The 20866-nt window shown below is 38.8% G+C and overlaps 1 protein-coding gene across 1 annotated transcript; it reads left to right on the top strand.

Annotated features, from left to right (window-relative positions):
- The first annotated feature begins 18736 nt into the window (after positions 1-18736).
- LOC142167446 (CASP-like protein 1F1) lies at positions 18737-20458 on the top strand. The gene is made up of 3 exons (XM_075227597.1): positions 18737-19008; positions 19109-19232; positions 20052-20458. Exons 1-3 carry the CDS (start codon positions 18806-18808, stop codon positions 20271-20273), a joined length of 549 nt encoding a protein of 182 aa, XP_075083698.1. The 5' UTR covers positions 18737-18805; the 3' UTR covers positions 20274-20458.
- The last annotated feature ends 408 nt before the right edge of the window (positions 20459-20866 follow it).

Below are 20866 nucleotides of genomic sequence, written 5' to 3'. Positions count from 1 at the left end.
TCACATCCCAAATACCAACAACCTACCGCCACTTACCATATTTATAACACCCAGCCAACATACTACCACTCACCACCAGCCCGCCAAAACTACCAAAAACCCAGACCAAATTTCGACTGCAAACCACCCAGACAATACACCCCAATTGCTGAACCTATAGACCTGCTGTACGGGAGACTGAAGGTTGTCGGTTATATCACTCCCATTCCCGTTGTTGCTATGGAAAATTCCTCCCAATGGATTAACCCAAACAAGACATGTGCTTACCACTCGGGCATGAAAGGTCATACTATTGATGAATGTCGCACCTTGAAGGATAAGATCCAGGCGTTGATTGACACCAAGGTTATACAAGAAAAAGAGGCTGCACCTAATGTGCGCAACAATCCTCTCCCGGATCACAGGGGCGAGGAGGTAAATGTGATAGAAACTGATGTAGAATGGGATCTGGAAGGGTCAATTGGACTCATTCGTGAAGGGGATATTCCTAAAATACCTCCAGTCACTCTCACACCCATCGTGGTACAGATTCAGTCACCAATTGAGGATGAAGTAGCCACACCAACTCCGTTTGAGGTCGAAGTAACAACGCCCCCCAGCGGAGCCAACTCCGTTCGAAGTGGAAGTGACCACACCCTTCACCGTGAAGGTAGCACCTACACAGTCCTTTAAGTCTAATGTTATACCCTGGGACTATGCTGCAGAAGCAAGAAGGAAAGGAAAGGCAAAAATGGAGGAAACAGGTGCAGCAGAAGGCATGACTAATACTGGTAAGGTTTATATGCCCGAACATTTGGGAGGGGCAAGTAAAGAAGCTACTTCTAAGTCACCTATCATTGAAACTGGCCCGGATGATCTTTGAAGAAAGGTGCAAGCAAGAAAGTATTATGTGGTTGATCATCTGAACAAAACCCCTGCTCGGATATCCATTCTATAACTACTGCAGAACTCCAAGGCGTATAGGAATGCGTTGATAAAAGTGTTGAACGAAGCCTATGTACCCAATAACATTATCAGTGGGGAGATGGCCAATATGGTAGGACAGGTATTAGAAACCATAAGATCACTTTTTATGAAGATGAACTGCCGCCGGAAGGATTGAGTCACAACAGGGCACTGCACATCACAGTGCAGTATGAGGACAAATTCATTGCCAGGGTCTTGATAGATAGGGGTTCAAGTCTCAACATCTGTCCATTAACCACTTTGAAGAGGTTGGGTAAAGGTTTGCATAAGATATGAGCAGGGAGTATGAACGTGAAAGCATTCGATGGGTCCCAAAGGGCCACAATTGGGGAGACCAACCTCTGTCTACAGATGGGCCCGACCTGGTTTGATGTTGAGTTTCAAGTGTTAGACATATCCTCCACATACAATCTATTGTTGGGATGACCTTGGATACACGCTATTGGGGTTGTGGCCTCTACTCTATACCAGGTCGTGAAGTTCAAATGGAATCATCAGTAAGTAATCATCCACGGGGATGCGAGTAACCCCATTTACACTAATCAAATTGTTCCGGTCATCGAGAATAGAAGGAAGTTGGGTGGAGAAACATACCATTGCATCGAGCGCGTCAATGTAATTGAAAAGGACAAATGGTGGAACAGTATGATAGAAGGCATATTGGCATGGACAGGGTATGAGCCTGACAAGGGTCTCGGTAAGAATCCCCAGGGGATCACCAAACTGACATAGCTAAAGAGTCACGGCACAACTTTTGGGCTTGGGTATGAATACACCTGGCGCGAGTATCAGAATTGGTTGCCACTATGGCATGGTCCTTATTACCATCTAGATCAACCAGTATCATATTTGAGCCAGTCATTTCATCAAGCCGACATGATGTGGGAGTCCGAAGAAGATGAAGTTCTAGTTGGCATAAGGAATCTATTTCTGGATGATAAAGACATGGATTGCGGTGCGATAGTTAAGGAGGAGGAAGGCCTTATTATTCAGACCATGGAGAAGGGAGCTATTCTCAAAAATTGGAATGCTGCACCATCAAGGGCCCGTTGAGTTCCTGGGTAGCTTGGCAATTAGCACCATTTATTTTGAAAGCAGTTTTATGAGCATCTAAGACATTTTCAGTATTTTGTTTTAAGCATATTTTTTTTTGAAATAATTGCTCGAGTCACCGAGTCGTACTTGTTTGACATTTTCAAGATTTGTTTAATGTATTATTATTTAAGTATTTATTATTATTCTTTACATTTTTCTCTACCGCATTATTATTACCTATCCCGATGAACTTACGACTGTGACATGTAATGAGACAATGCAACATAAGGATAATGATTCAGAGGATCTGGAAGAGGATATAATACCCAAGGAAATTGTCAGAGAAGTGGAAAACTTTGAAAACAAGCCTAAGTCCAATTTGGATGAGACCCAAACAGTTAATTTGGGAGACTCCGAAATAGTCAAGGAAACGCGTGTAAGCATTCACCTATCACCGTCAGAGAAAGAAGAATACATCTGTTTTCTGAAAGAGTATGAAGATATTTTCGCATGGTCTTATGATGATATGACTGGTTTGAGCACATTTATAGTGGCCCATAAACTACCTAGGCTTGTAATGTGGGTACCAAATAACAGGTCTACAGGCTCAAAAAGGTTAACTAGGGATAGATTTTATTTGTGATAAGCAATAAGCTCAAAAAGATCAAAGAAAGCCTAAAATTATTTTTCAAACCGAGCATCACCTAAAATTTCGCTTCAACTCACATACCGGGCAAGTTCTAGATACAAGTATAATACATGGACAACACAAAAACCTCACCACACATGGCACATGACTCACTAAGGACGATTACATTCCGACTCTCAAGCAATGTAAGTATTCACGGAGCAACGAGATATTAAGCATTAAGCACAAAGTGAACATAAGTCATGTAAACGAGACATAGGTGTCACAAAACATGCTATCCAATTTATAAAGGCTTCATGATCAATTTTAAAACATAGGAAAGGCACTACACATGCCAAAGCCTGAATATGCTACTATCAAACAAGTCAAGAGCCCCCTAGGAATCTCATATTTCTTTCTCCATCTCATTTTCGAAATTCCTAATCTACTCGGAAAGAAAAAAAACTATCCGGTTCAAACTACATCCCATGGAAAAGAACCGAAGCACAAAGAAAAACCACAGGGGATTATTACTACCTAAAGAAAGCTAAAAAAACATATTTTTGGATTTTTGTTTAGACTTTAATCCCTCAAGAAAACTGTCTAGGAGATCAATCGTCGGGAAAAGTCCAATTTTTTCTACTTTTTTTGTTTTTTTTTTCCACAAAAGCTACTACACTTAAGAATGAGTACTACAACTAAGCTAAAATAGCACAGAAACTCATCCAAACGATCTCTTCACGCCATACTTAAAAATTTGCAATGTCCTCAATGCACACTATAAATAATAAGAAGGTAAACGAGACTCCCTGGTAGGCTAAAGGCCTAAGCAATAGCGGCTCACGAGGTACTCAGACTTTCCCCAGGCATCGTCCTTTGTGTGGGCACTCCACACTTAGTCCTCACCATCTAGCTCGCTTTTGCACTCTTCTAATGGCTTTGCTTCCTATGCTCATAATCCTACAAAACAAAAATAAATACTACAAAATAATAAAAATAAAATAAAATAAAAAGTAAACAAAAATAAAAGAAAGCAGTAAAGCTGGGTTGCCTCCCAACAAGCACCTGATTTAACGTAGCGGCACGACGTGAACCACTTTTTGCCTCCACCTCGAACTTATGAATTGAGCCCCTAACATGGCATCCAGTTTGCGGCTATGCTCCAGTGGTGGGGCTACAATGATAACCAGGCCAAGTAATAAATTTTTCACTCTACACTTCTCGGCCTTTAGATGAGGAATGTATTTTTTGCTTTTTGGCATGACAAATTCAAGAATACAAGCACTCTCATCCTCACTCTTTGACTCCCCCATAGGCTCAGATGGCTTGATTACTATCTTACTATCTAAACACAATGTGGAAAAATGATTGGAATGAGGACCAATACGCCCTAACTCTAGAATTGTATTACTCTTTACATCCTCATATTTACATACACAAGAATCTTCAAATATAACATTATCTACTTCCTCACATGGCTCTAGTGTACTTTTCTCAACATGGGCATCATCAACAAAAATATGCTCGAGTGATTGGCTCTCCACTTTTAGCTCCTCAATTTGGCGTATAAGCTCATTTTCAGCTTTACACAACTCATTACTGTTTTGTTGGGCGTTAGACGCATCAACCTTTGTATTCAATTGAGCCTCTAAGTCGTGAATAGTAGTGCCAAATTTATCGATCTCTTGTCCCAATTTGGCTCTTCCTTCTATAAAGTATCTCATCTCATTTGTAATTTCCTCACGTTGAGCCTCATATATTTCAAATCTTTCGGATTGCTCCACCAGCGACATATTAGTCAAAATTAACTTTTGACTAATTCAAACTCAAATAGCTTATCGATTCAAGCGATTTCTTATAAAATAGATAATTGTCTAATTTACTACCTAAAGACTATCGAGTAATGAAATACTAGAAATCAACACAACACTTAAATAGTTTTAAATAACAATCAATGAGAGATAATATTCCAGGGTCATGGGTTATTCAACAATCATGTTGCATTCTTAGCTTAAAATAATTAATTGATTTATCTGGATTGTTGGTTCACAGGGTTGATATTACTCATAAGAATCTGTCGAGCCCTTACTCGCCTATTCAAGCTAACTTAATACCTATATGTCTATGGAATTAAATTTAACAAGAAAACATTTACAATTCCTGTATTGCAACCGATCAAGGCAATTAGGTATATGTCTATCCCAATTTCGAATCCTTTCCCCAATGCCCGGGTTTAAGAACTTGCTCTATTTAATTCTATATGCAATCTAGAGTTCCCACTTTCGAGTTCAACTCTAGATTCTTAGATAGTATTTCACTGTTAGCTACTCAGCAAAATAATTAAAAACAAAATTAAATAAATAACCCAATATGATAAAATCAACTTCGTCAAATTAAACTTCAAACATCAACATTCAAGTATACCCATGACCCTAGAACAATAGGGTTCTTAGCCACTCATATTCAGGCAATCATCAAAAATTCACAAGAGTGCATAAGAATCAATAAAAGAAAGAGAGAATAGGAACTCAAGACGAATTTCGTGGTTTTAGAACTTTGTTGTAGCTTTTTCCCCTTCTCCAATATGTTAGATAACCTAAAGGAGGCGTTTTTGGCTTATATATTGCGTACAAAAGTCGTGGGCCAAAGCTCTCCTGTTCCTAGTCCAAATCGGCTTCAGGGATTGATGCTAAGGTGGATGCGACGCATCCACCTCATCCTCCATTTTAGCTTTGCCTGCGAGGATGGATGCGACGCATCCACCTCATCCTCTATTTCTCAGCTTTGCCCAGGTGCGGATGCTATTGCAGATGCTATGGGCCGACTTCACTGCTAAGGGTGCACGAAATCTGATCTTTTTCTAGATTGGATGCGACGCATCCAATCTCTCTTCCTCTACCTAGAGCACCTTTTCTTCATATTTTTGCACTCCAAACACCCTAATTCACCACACACAACTCAATTAGTCATAAAACCAATAATTAAACCATGTTGGGCATTTTAAAGATCAAATAACATCAAGAAGCGGTTAAAACATGGGTAAAGTAACATCAACACATATCGAAATATGCCAAACATCACTTATTTTGCATGAGGCTAAGCATTGCCTCCTTAACTGCATAAGGCTAAGCACTGCCTCTCTTTGCATTGAGACGAAGCACTGTCTCCTCTTCTTGCATGAGGCTAAGCATTGCCTCCCTAAATTGCATAAGGCTAAGCACTGCCTTTCTTTGCATCGAGACTAAGCATTATCTCCTATTTTTGCATAAGGCTAAGCATTGCCTCCTTAACTGCATAAGGCTAAGCACTGCGTCTCTTTACATCGATACCAAGCACTGTCTCCTCTTCTTGCATGAGGCCAAATATTACCTCCCTAAATTGCATAAGGCTAAGCACTGCCTTTCATTGCATCGAGATTAAGCAATGTCTCATATTTTGCATGAGGCTAAGCATTGCCTCCTTATCTGCATAAGGCTAAGCACTGTCTCTCTTTGCATCGAGACTAAGCACTGTCTCCTCTTCTCGCATGAGGCTAAGCATTGCCTCCCTAAATTGCATAAGGCTAAGCACTGCCTTTCTTTGTGCCAAAACTAAGCATTGTCTCCTTTTCTTGCACGAGGCTAGGCACTGCCTCCTCAATTGCCTAAGGCTAAGCATTGCCTTGTCCTCAAGACTAAATGATATCCCCGTTACGCCATCTAAGACCTAGCAATATCCTCTACTCACTCAGGGCTAACCACTGCCCTCTCCTTACCCGAAACTAAGCTTTGTCTTGTCGTATCTTCGCATACAACCTAGCATCGTATCTTTGCATCTCATGGGCTGAAACATTACCATCTTTGTCCAAAGGCGTCATAGTCCAAAGGCACCATCCTCATAGCCGGAAGAGACCATTCCATGGCCTGAGGATCTCTCGGTATTTCATATCATTATTCAAAGGCGTCATGGTTCAGAGGCACCATTTTCATGGCCCGAGGACATCATTTCATGTCCTGCGAATCCCTTATCACATGACTCATGGCCCAGGCCGTCATGGTCTAAGGACATCATCCTCACCGTCCAAAGATAGCTTTCATGGTCCAAAGGGAATTTGCGTCATGATTAAATTCTCGCAATACTCCATATATACTTGCATGCATCGTGTTTTAAGTTTTGCAGGTAATCCAGGAAGTAACCGTTCTCCTATCGGGAGCAATCTTCGCTCCGGTTTCCATTCAACGTTCACATCCTGTAATTATTTCAAACGCAACCAACCATGATCAGTTACCCACTTTTACTTGATAACCGTTTAGATACTCATTTTGAGATACATCCATAACATTTCAAAGTCACATTCATGATTTTGCGCAAATTCATCTGATGCTATCCTACCCTAAAAGAACCCTTTTTCGAATCATACGACTGTTTCTATAACAACTCCATCGGTTCAGTTCACCGTTGGATCCAAAACTACACACGGTCTGATTCCCATAACACCAGGGATATGTAGGCAACTCAGGAACCAGGGTTCGGCCTCCATTTTTGAATCACCTCATTCGGTCAAAATCGGTCATCATTTTCTTTACTCGACAACTCTTTCATCATTCCCGGGTAAAGAGGGGCAGCTGTTGTTACCCAATTTTGCCCTCATATTTTTCAAAATATATATATACTTTCAAAATAGCATATTTGTATCATTATTTAGTTTACAAACCTATACAAGCATTTTCTATAATTCTTCATAATTTTCAGAGCTTTAAAGTAATTTTCATGTATTTAAATTATATGTAAATATCTAGTAATTATCCTTTTAAATTATTTTGTAATGACTTAGTTACCTAAAATAATTATTTTGTACCTATAATATATGTTTCAAACATTTTATATCATCCCATATAATTACATTAGCATTGTTTAAGCTATTTATTTAATTTTGCAATAATGGCCTATATTCATATACAAATGCTCCTTATTTATACTATTTGTGTCGAAAATAGTATTTTATATTTTTATAATGTTAAATCATTATTCTTAATTATTTTAGTGCATAAAACATATTTCACTCATTCACTAATTATTTTTATAAATTATTTTACTAAATTATACGTGTTTAAAAGAGCTGGCCTAATTTTGAGTAATTCTCGTACCAGACAAAAACAAATCCCTGGCCCAAAACCTCAAGCCCAATCCCAAGCAACCCTACCCAGTCCAAAACAGACCCAGACCCCCTTAAATCATAGCTGTTGATCAAGAATGATCAACGGCTCACAACCCTCAACCCCTCTTCTCTTATAACCCAATCCCTAAACCCTAGAGACCATTGTCTCTGTCTAGCCGCCCTCAATCTCTCCTCCCCTACCAAAAACCCTAATCGCCGCCTTCCCCAAATTTTCTCCTAATCCTGGCTGCAATGGGATTTTTCTCTTATTTACTTACCATATTTGTGTGTTTCCGCTACTGGTTGATTCTCTATGGTATCACCTAGTACTTGCCTAAACATGGCAAGTACTACCTCTCCGATTCTATCCGAATGAGTCCTATTTCTTGAATCTGGACCGTATTTCATCTACACGCATCTGATTCTACACTATGTGAGTCCGATTTCGTTTGGATTTTTGCTGATCTACACTTTCCCTAAAAAAACTAGGATTTACCGGATTTCTCTCTTAAATCGATTTCAAATTAATTTGCTTGTTATATTCCCTGATTTGTTTCTTAATTTACTCTGTTTCCTTATGTGTTTGCTTGATTTTTGACTACTATATAAACCCCCTCATTTTCCCTTCTGAGGGGGAACGGGAAAAAGAATCGATTCTTACTAAAACTTGGTTTTGTTTGCTACTCTCTTGCCTGGTATTCTGTACTGGACGGCTGAAAGCCAAGACCATTAGCATTTTGTTACATGTTCTTGGTGCGAGCATTGCCCTGAGTTCATCGAAGCTCTTGGGAACTTTGATGCATCGAGGTTTCTGGGTTCTTGTGGATATTTCGTTCTTTATTGTTGTCCGTTAACTGGTAAGCTACTTGACTTTTGAATTTCATCCCTATGTGTCTTTGATTTACATATGTTTTCACCTCTGAAATCCATGGCTTAATATGTTTTTTGGATTACTTTTGTGCACGATTCTGTTAATTCTACTTTGTTCTAAGTTTCTTTAGCCTCTAACTTCCTCCTAATGCTACTAGTTCTGAGATTGCCTAAGTCTAATTTGGACAATCTGAATCTCTTAAGTTCATTTAACCAGTGTATTGTTGTCTGGATATTCCCTAATACATGCTTACTTGCTTTGTCCTTAATCTCTATGATGCTTCATACTTGTGTTAGAACTTACTGTGGTAATTGTGACATGTTCCCTGCTATTGTGTCACTCAGCATGATCCCTATACCCTATTAGTGATTGACTGAGATCTTAACAGTTACCTCAACTTGTTTTCCTAGCCCTGTTTGAACCATTTTGTTTTATGGCATCATTTAGATCTCCTTTAGTTAATTAGTCTATCGTGTCAATTCCAAAATCCCTACATGTGCTATTTGGTATGAACTTGATATCTCACACTGTTCTGAATCTCTACAATGTTTGTCTTACATGTCCAATGTGTTTCAATTTGTATTAAGACCATCCTCTATAATCTTGTTTCTGTGCTAATATGTCCCCTAGCATGCCTATGGTTCATCTGATATCCTATTCTTTCAGTGATTATTTGGCTTGTCACAATGTGCATCCCCCATCATGTCTAAATACTGATTAGCATGACACTAGGATGTATGTTTAGCATAATCTCTTAGGTTTTAACTTGTTGGTATTGTGCATCTGTGACTGCAAACTTGTTTCTCCCCTGACCCTTCCCACGTGTGGTTTTGTCATAATGCTTGATCAATATCCTATCTCAATGCAATCATGTTTCTTGATGAGAGTTAATATGTCTATCTTATGATATTAGGATGCATGCTTAGCTTAATTTGGACCTTTTAGGTCTCAACTGGTTTAGTATCATAATCTATGTACATTTTGCAAATTTGTTTCTTCCCCAATTTCTTTCAACATGAGGCTATCTATGTAGTGTTTTGCTGTCTTGTTGAACCTACTGGCCTGCTTGATTAGTTGCTCTGTATGCTTCACTAGGTGTAGTACTTAATTTTTGTCCCTCTATCATTATACATTCTCCTTACTTGCTACTCATGCTATTCTGAATTCTTATTCTTAGCTAGCTGAAAGCCAAGGCTATCTAGGTTCTATTGTTGGCCTCCCTAGTGTAAGTACTGTTCGTGGTCCAATTGAGACCCTTGTGAACTCTGACACACTATGGCTTGGTCCTTAGTCACTCCCTCCATCTCAAAATTGTTCCTATTCTCTCTCCTTCTCCTATTGTGTGTACATGAATTGGTTGGTTCAAGTGGTGCAACACTTGGTGTTGTGGCTCACTGAATTGGTATGGGTTCTTCTATGGACCCATGATCGTGTATTGAACGTGGCTTTTTGTTGAAGGCCCAGTAAGGCTGGGTGTTTAGTTATTTTATTCGGGCCTACTGTGGGCATGCTCACTGTAATGTAATATAGCTACTTTACTCATTATTGGGCCTGTAATAATCTTTGTATAAACAATTAGGGTGTTAGTAAAAAGGGAATGGGTAGAATTCAATATCTACATGAAAAGTGGGTAGACGACATGCCTATAAGACTGGATAATGTGTTTTCTATATGTGTTGTTCTATTACATGAGCACTGTAGAGATCATGACATTAGGAAAAGCACACACACACACACACTACTTGTTTACCATTAAACAAGAGTTTTAACTGCTATGTCCACTGCTACGCGTTTATAGACGACATGCCTATATGAAGTGAGCACTCTTTCAATTTGCATGACTGCTTTCAACCGCATTAGAAACCTGCCTATAGGAACAAATGAATTCTCCTTCAATTCACTTCAGTATATCCACTAGAAATCATGCCTATAGGATTTTAATCATTTCATTTGTTATTGTATCGCACTGTTCACCTAGAAAACATGCCTATAAAGTTAAAGTATAACAATAAAATCAATTCGAAGTGCTAATCGTTAGAGATCCTGCCTATAGGATATCATAATTCGCCTTAATAATTGTTAACGTTGCCCTCTCAACATTGTTTATTGTTGACTTAGACCACTATTAAAAGCGTGAGTAATTCTGGGTTCCTCCCAATAGATTCCACTGTCTTTACTACGTAAATCACTTAGACGCAACATCTACAGGATTAATAACTGGAAATCTGCAATTTCGACAATTGTACAATCCTGTCTGTGAGCAACGCTTGGTTTCTGAAACTGTTTGCATGCCTTAACGCCCTGTCACATAGAAATCATGTCTATAGGGATTTAAGTTCTTAACTCTGAACCGCTTAACATACAATTTGTCCTGCATGCATTCGTTGCTTAAGTGTGGAGGCAAACTTTAGCCCTGACTGTCATACTTGAAGTCCAATGTGTTTTTGTATGTCGCCTAGTTTTAACATTTCTGAGAATCCTAAGTCAAGTCTAGAACCACCCAAAAATAGAGGTCCACATGCCTCCTGCACCATTGGCATGGGACGGTTAGTGCACGCATAAGGCACGATTTGGAATAAACTAGTGCGCTTTAGGTAATAACTTAAAGATAGTAATCAGGTAGCAGGAGATGATAGTCTGTGCCCGCTAAATAATATGAGTATCACCCCATCTTGAGGGAGTTACGAAGTATTATTTATGTTGCACGGGGTGATCATTTAGGCTAAAAAACTTAGGACCCCCCATTCTACCTTTGAATCAAGTGTTTGTATTTACTCAAAGTCTTTGATAATCAAACTTCCCAAACTTCTTATTTTTGTTTATCTGACTAATTCATATAATTCAAGTTTGGCTGGGACCCACAGTTGTGGACCTCGAAGAGTGCCTAACACCTTCTCTTCGAGGTAATTTCGAGCCCTTACCCGATCTTTGTTGATGAAAACTAGTCAAACTTGAGTCATATGCAAATAGGTTCCCTAACGCACCTTAAACTGTTAGGTGGCGACTCTCCTCTTTTAATACCTCCTTTAAAAGAGTTGTCACGACGTCGAGGCCCGATTTTGCGAGAACAAATGGATGTGACAATCGAGATCATCGGAAAAGGATCATACAAACTTGGAGCAACGAACGGTGAATAACTACCGAACAACTATTGCCAAGGTACAACCACATTTATTCCTTTTACTTGAAGCATTTTGAACGAACACTTGCAGGAAACCATTAAAAAATGATACAATTTTTAGGCCTGAAAGCATGTGTTGCACTCTTTTTTCCTTGAACCGGTTTTGTCCCAATGGGTTTTCTGGAAAGGTTTTTAATGAGGCAACAGTAAAATGTGCTAACTTAGAATTGAAGTCCGGTTATGAACCGGTGTTTAAGAATACAACAACAGTATTCGAGGCTTCTCTATGATTGGCTTCAAACACTTGGGGAGGGGGGTCACCCTCGGACAGTGACTTTAGCAAGGAAAGAAACTTTATGACCGAATAGTCTCGGCTTGATCGATAGGATTTACTGTAAGGTCCAAACGGTCGAATGAACCGTGCCCACATAGACTACTCGACTCGAGCCCTGATATAAAGCTTGTACACATGTGTAACCATATGTATTACACACAGAAATAAAAAGAAGTCTCTACCTTGCGGATAAATATCTTGTCCCTTAAAAATTTTATTTTCTTTCTTTTCTCTTAAAGAATTTCCTACATTTGTTCCCTAAAGATATCGAGCCCAGGGGTCGCCTTTATCCGGGTTCAAAGGATCGCTCTCACTTGGGGACTGTTGTCCAAAGACAAACTCGGACGACTCGGGCTATCAGAGCCGGGGGCACAAGACCTATTAGGCAGCGCCCGAACTTTAAAGGTTACGGCCATCGCCACTCGAGGATGTTATCTTAGGCAAACCCGGATAACTCGGGGTAACAAGCCCACGGGGAAACACCCGAACTAAAAAGGCTACGGCCATACTAAAACGGCTCAGAGACATCCGAGACCCATAACAAAAATAAGGTCTTCAAAATTTCTAAACCGGTTCTAAAGGCTACCTTCGACAAACTATAATCTAAAAAATTATAAGTACTTTGGGGAAAAGCTTTCGGTCATATCGAACGCCCACGATGCCTTAATCAAAATAATGTCGAAGGTAAGGCTTGTTCTAACCTCCGAACATGACCTAACTATTTCGTGCTAAGGCATTTCGATCTTTGCAAACATAAAGAATAAAGTAAAGGAAAATAAATGTAGAAATTATCGAAGGGAAAAAGGAAGCCTTGCATTATATGTACATACAGTCTTTACAAAGGCCAAATAGCCTTGACAAAAGTAAAAAACTACAAAAACACAAAAACAAAGGAAAATGTACAAGGCACTTAAACGGCATGTCTTCACCGAAGCCCGCCTCGTCGCCAGGACCTTCGTAGTCTCCTCCACCCTCGGATCCGCTTGAACCCTCGGAGTCTTCTTCATCCTCTGGATACGCCAACTTCTTGGCCTCGACTTCGAGAGCCCCTTAGCACTCTTAATTTCAGCCGATAAGTCAAAACCTCGAGCATGAATTTCCTCGAGGGCCTCCCTTCGGGATTGCCACTTCGCGTGCTCGACAATATCCTTCAGTCGATCCTGGGCCACCTCAACGTCGGCCTTATATTGGGCCACAATCTCGTCGGCATCGGCTTTGACCACCACAACCACCGACTTGGTCGTTTCGAGCTCCTTGGCGAGAATTTCTCGATCAAAGACTGTCGAGCTTAGCTGAGACTGGAGATCCTCAACCTTTTGGTCCCTCGCCTTGGCCTTCTCCTTTGCCACTCGAAGATGGACCTCAACCGAAGTCAGTTGCACCCGAGCAGTCTCCTTTTCCTAGGCAAGGCGGTCCTTCCTACCTCTCCATTATTCGGCCTTGGCCTTGACTACATCCAGCTCAGCTCGAAGTTGGTCGATCCGATCGATCTTCTGTTGGACCTGCGGATTCCAACCATTAGTCACCGAGTCTAGCTCATCATCACTAACTTTAAATATTTTTACATGTTTGACCAGGTCGGCATGCTCCTTCCGGGCCACCTCCAGCTCAGGTCGGAGGCTCTTAGCCTCCCCTTCACGCTGCTCGCTGAGAAGTTTGTAAGTATCTCTCCTCTCAATGAGCCCTTGGACATTGGCTTCGAGCTAGTTCAGCTCATCCCGATATCAAAGAAAAGTTTCGTGATGAAGAACTGAGGCCTAAAAACACAAAGAAAGGTGTTAGGGTTATCTATGAATTAGTATAAGTACAAGCTAAAGTCATCAAGAAATATCTGAAATTACCCGATTTAGCGCATGTTGTGCTTCGTTGAACTAGCAAGGCGTATCTACGTCATTCATCTTGGCTTGGTCTTCCTCGGTCACCAGACACTGAAGGTAACTGGCCACCCCAACGGGAGCGGAAAGGACCCGGGCATCCTCCGAAATGGAGTTGATGATGTATCGCTTCTGGTCAGGATCCACGCCCAAAGCTGGGAACCGAGTGATCTATTTCGGGCTTGAGGAAGGCTCGCCTGTTCCCGAAGATGGACTCTTTTTCGGCACCTCTAAGTCTCTCAATCCGGTGACGTCCTCCGTGGCGGTAGAATCCACGCCATCAAAAAAGCCGCAGAAGGGGTCGTCCGCTCCGTGGTTCCCCTCATTGGGATGTTCTTTCACCATCTGAGCCTCATTATACATGGACTCAGTGAACGAAGGCGACTCAATGATGTCTATCACACTGTGTACTTCCTTCAGAGCATTGCATGCATCCCGGGAAGCCTCGACCCCGGTCTCCTCGTCGGCCTCCCTAACCTGAGGCAGATCGGCCTCACCTCTCTGTGGTTCGGAGACCCCTTGCCCTTCAAGTTGCGATGGCATGTGGGCCATCAGATCGAAGGCTTCATCTTTTCTTTTTTGGATTCGTCCCTCAACTGATAGAGTGAATCTGAAGATGGTGCTCGAGTGCTAGTGCTTTCTTTAGACTTGTGCACTAGCCTTATTCTTGTTTTCTTCTTTTTCGAGATCGGAGAACTCGGAGCCCTCTTTCTTTTATTATCTTCGATCCATCTCGGAGTAGAGGACTCAGTAGGTAAGTCCTCGCTACCGGCTGAAGGCCTCAGTTTGACATCCTTGTATAAACCTGCGAAAAGAAATAAAACAAGTGAGAACTTAATGACACAAGAGGAACCCAAAAATTACTTACTCATGAAAGGAATCTCACCATGAGAATGGGCCTCCCAAAGGCCCTTCGAAAGCTTGCGCCATGAGTGCTCGGAATAGGGCATTTATGATACGATGCCCTCGACCCACTCCTTGAGTCGAAGGACCGCATTCGGGACCTGAGCAATAGCTGCACCAATAAGAAGGAAGGAAAAAACGTAAAATCAAATTTTGAGAGCAAAATTATGCTTACGTGATGTATTCCACTTCTCGGGGAACAACATACGCTCAGTTGGGATCAAGTCTGAAGTCCTCACTTAGACAAAACGGCCTTGCCATCCTCGATCCCGGTCTTCATCAATACTCGAGAACGGGGGCCTTGCTGGCTTGGCGCACAAACTTTATCAGTCCTCCCCCCTTCCCCGGAAGATTCGGGGACTGTACAAGCGTAGGAGATGGTCGACGGTGAACGAGCAGCCATCGATTCTGCTCATGAAGAACAAGAGGAGTATCACGATCCTCCAAAACGAAGGATGAATCTGAGTGAGGCATACCTCGTACCTCTTGCAGAATTCAATGATGACCAGGTCCATTGAGCCCAATGTAAAGGGATAAGTGTAAAACTTTGGTATCTCTTGACATGGGTGGTGATGGCTTCGTCGGGGTCTGGGATCACTATGCCCTTACCGGCCCAATTGCAATCTTTTCGAACCGTAGGGAGGACTTCTTCAGTGATCTAGAATATGTACCTTGAGACCTCCTCGCACCGGCCTTGTACGGAGGAAGGTTTTTTGACCTTGAAATCGGTGGTTACGGAGGATCCTCCGAGTATGAACATTTTCAAAGGGAGTACCGGTATTGGTTCATCAACGGCAGTACGGGAAACAGTTTCTTCGGCCTCAGTGGTCGGCCACGAAGTAAAAAATGTTTTTTTTTTGGGGAACGATTTTTGAAGTCTTTGTCATTTCTTTAAAAAACAATGGAGGCAAAAATAGAGGAAGAGAGAAAGTTGAAGGAGTGCACTTGTTGGCTCGAGATAGAGATGCACAAAAGTTCTTGCAAAAGAACTCAAATAAACCAGAGTATAATTGCTAGGAAGTATTGAAATTTCTAAGGTATGGGGGTAGAAGGCTTGGATGTAAAGTTTAAATGAATAAAGGAAGAGGTATTTATAGTTTTTCAGCGGCGAATCGCATCCAGGAATGGCCGACCGACGGCTGACAAGCATTTAATGCCATTAATACTTGACTGACGAGACGTTTCTTTTATTTTGTCATTTCTGTCACGGGGTATCGAAGTAAGAATCGGAAGCTCATGTCATTTTTCGTCGTCTTCTATCCAAAAAATGAGGGTACTATCTGTATACGATCAAAATCGAGCTCGCCTGGGACATGGTGGATCAGGCTCGAAATGTGACAATAAAGGACTAAAAATCGACCTCAAGTCTCACCGGGTTAGAACCCGGGGGCAGAACGTCTGCCTTCGAAGAATATCAAGACCGTGATCTCGGAATCAGTCCTAGCCTCGAACGAGTTCGAAGAAACATTGTTAGCATAACCAACAGGAGGCCAAAATATCCGTGATCGGTCGGATATTACGGCGGGAATCACGACACGTATCAATAAGGGATCGCCAATCACTAAATTAAGAGATTTATTCATTGTTTATAGAATTGTACCTGAAATAGGACTCCTCTATTATATAAAGGGGTCTAATAATTCATAAGACAAATTGTAACACGCACTCAAAAGCAATATATTATTATTTTTCTCTTTAAGCTATTATTCATCTGTATCTTAAGACCGATCGAAGTACATCTGATTCGAGGGTGATTGGTCTTCCAAGACTGAAATTATCCAATTTGTGTGGTTTGAATTTACTTTGTCGTTATTTATTTCAATTGCAACTCAATTTATCACTTTGTATCAAGTTAATCCGCATATTATTAAAATCACTTACAAATTCAATTGTTATTCGATTTTAAGGATAAAGACTCTTTAAAATATAGACATTCATCTTAAATATAATTCTATTTATAACAATATTTTTTCTTATTTCATATTTTTTTATCAGCCGAATAAATAATAACCCAATTAAAAGAGGGACCCAACCCAAAACCCATATACATAAATTAAATAATGCTAAAAGTAAATTAATCTCCCTCCCAAAACCGCTTATCATAATGATTATTCTAATCTTAGCCACCCAACCAACAAAATAGTGTCATGTTAGGTAAAGGGGCTCTTTGATGCAACAAAAAAATTAGTAATGTAAGTATTAGTGTATGCATTCACAATTTAAACCTGTGACTTGTAGATTACATGAAAATAATTTTATTATTGCTCCAACGTTCTTCAATGTAAGAGATTGAAAAAATAAAAGCTCACATGCAATCATTAATTGCACGCGAGGATATAGATTCTAGGATTACTAACATAAAAAGTGAAACAACGTTGTAACTAGAAATAAATGGCAAGTATAGCGGAAATGACTGTTTTAGAGTTACACTTTTTCTTTAAGTGGGTTCATGTTGTATTCAAGAAATAATTATAAGTCAGAACCCTAGTTGTTTAAATTTTGTTGAGCATTTGACCACGCAAATGATATGCCACAAAAGTTGTTATAAATGTTTGTCATAATACATAAAGTAGGAGTAAATTTTATGGGCGCTCATTTAACTTTGTATTCATTATTCAAAAGTTATTTTTTCTTTTTTTTTTGTTACACAAAAATCATTTTACTTTGCCCTGGTTATCACAAAAGTCATCTTGGCTACATTTTACAATACTTTTACTTGAAAAACTTATTATGCCCTTAACATTATAAACTTTCTCATTTATGTAATACCTTCTATGTTATATACTATACTTATAATATATTTTAACATAGATATTTTACTTATAATTAAATTTATATTCTTTTATTTATTATTTTTATAATGTATCCCTATATTTAATTTTTCCCATGGCACTCAATTTGTTTAATCATATTCAATCATGAACATATTTTAAAATATAAAATCGGCAAAAATATTTATGTTTTAATATTTATTTGAAATAATAAAAATATATTTGCTTAAAAATGATAGCTTTTATAGTTAGTAAAACTTTTAAAAAGAATTTAAAGATATTTGTGTTTAATATTAAATTTTTAAAGCTTTACATGTTAATATTATTTATTTAAAAGTATTAACCTGATGTAACAGTGTGCTAAATGTAGGTATTTTATATATTGGATTAATAAATATGGCTTAGCTGATAAATATATGAACTTTGATTTTATAATTATCATTAAAAATATTTTATTAGGCATGGTTATGAACGTTGACCAGAGATTTGTTCACAGTAATGTTACTGACAAATTTAATAATGCTACTTATATATCTTGAAAACTTAAGGGAAAATTAAATGTCTGAATATATTATAAAATAAAAAATAAAATATTCAATTATTTTAATAATAAATAAAATACCTAGGTAAAAGTATATTATATAGTATATAACATAGGATGTATTACATATATAAGAGGATTTAATATCAAGGGCATAATAGACTTTTCAAGTAAAATTTTTATAAAATCTGGTCAAAGTGACTATTGTGATAGCTAAAGTATAGCAAAATGAGTTTTTTTGTAACAAAAGAAAGAAAAATGAATTTTGGGCAATGAACACAAAGTTGAATGACTTTTAGGTAACCAAAAAAAAAGTGACATTTGTGTAATAAAAACAAAACCGAATGACCACTCATGAAATTTACCCCATAAATTAGAACTTCAATATGTACGGTTTTTCAAGGAAGGTCCTCATATTTAGACTTTTCCCTACTAAATATATTTATTTATTTATGCATATATACTATATATTAAATCCTATTAACTTTTTTGTATGTTTATTTATTTATATTTGATACTCCTTAGTAAAAATTATAAATACCATAATCAACGCCCACTCTCCCTCATTTCATTTCTTCTTGACACTTATTTTTTCCTGACGAACTGATTCAAGAACATCTCAAGATGGAGTGCTTTGGAACTAATGCTGCGCATAACCAATCCCTGAAATCTCAAAAATATTTCTTGGGAGCCCAGATTTTGCTTAGAATATTGGGCATTATATTCACAGTGGCTGCCACGTGGATCATTCTTACCAGCAAGCATACTACTGTTAGTGTGTTTGACATTCAGATAAATGCTCACATAAGCTATCCTCCAACTTTAAAGTAAACAGATAGGAGTATCAAAGAATTTTGCTTATAGTTTTTTTTTTCTCTTAAAGTTCCTAATAGTTCTTTGTGATTTTGCACTTTTTGCCTCTCGCAGGTTTTTTGCCTATGCAAATATCATTGGATGCGGCTTCTCTGTTCTATCCCTGTTAATCACTTCCATCCTTGGCCATAAAGTTCTTGACCCAAACAACTTCTTTTACATGTTCATTCATGATCTGGTATGTATATTTTGTCTCTTTATTGATCATGATGGGGTTCTCAATTAATTACTCCATCCGTTCTAACTTACGTAAACATTTTTCTTTTTCAAGATAAGTTCCATAAGTTTAACTAAATCTATTAGTTTTACTTCGAACCATATATATGTATACTAATGTATACGCATAATAAAAATCACACAACGATCATAGCAAGTAATTAAGCCGGCCTTAATTAACTTGAGATTGATACATAGTTGTTGTTATTGTTGGTAATTTGTGTTCAAACCTAGAAAATTATAGAAGCAAAGAAACGTTAATTCAATAAACAAAATAGAGAGTTCACAAGTTGCTTGTGTGTCCTTAAGAAATTTAATTCTCTCACTGTTGCCCAAGGTTATGGATTATTTCCCCCATAATAGAAAGGAAAAACTATTCTGTAATACTGGTAATCGAAATTACAGAACTTTAACGAACTCAACAAACGAAGCAAACCACACTTGACACTTTGTTTATTTGGAAAAACAATGCAAAAATGTATCAGATTTTTCATGTATGAAAAATGAGGTTAAGCCTCTAAATTTATAGACAATAAAAGGGTGAGAGGAAGATGTGCAATTCAAAAGATGCCTCTTCTATTTTTCATTCACACCCATTCACGAAACCTAACAGTTACACACATAATAAAATTATAGTTATTTTGAACTCACTCACCCTAGGTCGTGCATTTACATATATGTAACATGTGTTATGAATTATCTTATTTTTAAGTTCCTCGACCAATGTGATATATGTAGTGTTATTGAAACCATGCATTTAGTTTGTTTTTTCTATGTACAGATTGTGATGGGATTATTGTTGGCTGGATGTGCAGCAGCAACAGCAATTGGATTTGTGGGGAAATATGGAGTGAGGCAGGCTGGGTGGATGCCCATTTGTGATCACGTTCCCAAATTCTGTCACAGAGTTGCAGATAGTGTTATGCTCTCTTACTTGGGCGTTCTCTTCTACCTCTGCCTTACTATCATTTCTGTAAATCTATCGACACATATCCAAGTTTGAAAAACAATTAGGAGCAATATCTTCTAAGAAATTTTATTTTGCATCAATATATCACTAAGTAAAAGAAATTATGCAGACTACAGCTACTACTGTAAAAACAAATTATTATCACTACATCAAACAAAACCAGCAAAAGTTATAATTTTGGTAGAATCATAAATTGCTTGTAATTACTGCGTTATTCAGAGGAGTTACTTACTATTATCTTTGTAACGACCTGACCCGTCATTTTATTTTCTAGAACCCCATTTTCCTAAATAAGACCCCCTCTCCCTCCCCCTCCCGTACGTGCTTTTACTGTTTTATGACTTGTGGGGATGGTTAATTCGGTATTTGGAAGGGTTCGGGTTGAAATCAGAACACTTGGTTCCTTAAGGTTGGCTAAAAAGACTAAGTTTGACTTCGGTCGATATTTTGAGTGAACGACCTCGGAATCAGGATTTGACGGTTCTAATAAGTTCGTATGATGATTTCGGACTTGTGCGTATGTTCGGATCGGATTTTAGATGACCCGAGAGCGTTTCGGCGCCTAATAGTGAAAGTTAGTTCTTTGAAGGTTTTGAAGTTCTTTAATTTTAGTTTGGAGTAGGTTT

The sequence above is a fragment of the Nicotiana tabacum genome, chromosome 12 (genome assembly GCF_000715075.1).
Source record: "Nicotiana tabacum cultivar K326 chromosome 12, ASM71507v2, whole genome shotgun sequence".
In the NCBI taxonomy this organism is placed as follows: domain Eukaryota; kingdom Viridiplantae; phylum Streptophyta; class Magnoliopsida; order Solanales; family Solanaceae; genus Nicotiana; species Nicotiana tabacum.
Note: the sequence above shows the minus strand (reverse complement) of the source record. Positions and strands in the feature narration are given on the sequence as shown.

Coding starts and splice junctions, on each gene's coding strand:
- LOC142167446 (XM_075227597.1), top strand. CDS start 18,806: ATGGAGTGCTTTGGAACTAATGCTGCGCATAACCAATCCCTGAAATCT. Junction 19,009..19,108: donor AGCTATCCTCCAACTTTAAA/GTAAACAGATAG, acceptor TGCCTCTCGCAG/GTTTTTTGCCTATGCAAATA. Junction 19,233..20,051: donor ACATGTTCATTCATGATCTG/GTATGTATATTT, acceptor TTCTATGTACAG/ATTGTGATGGGATTATTGTT.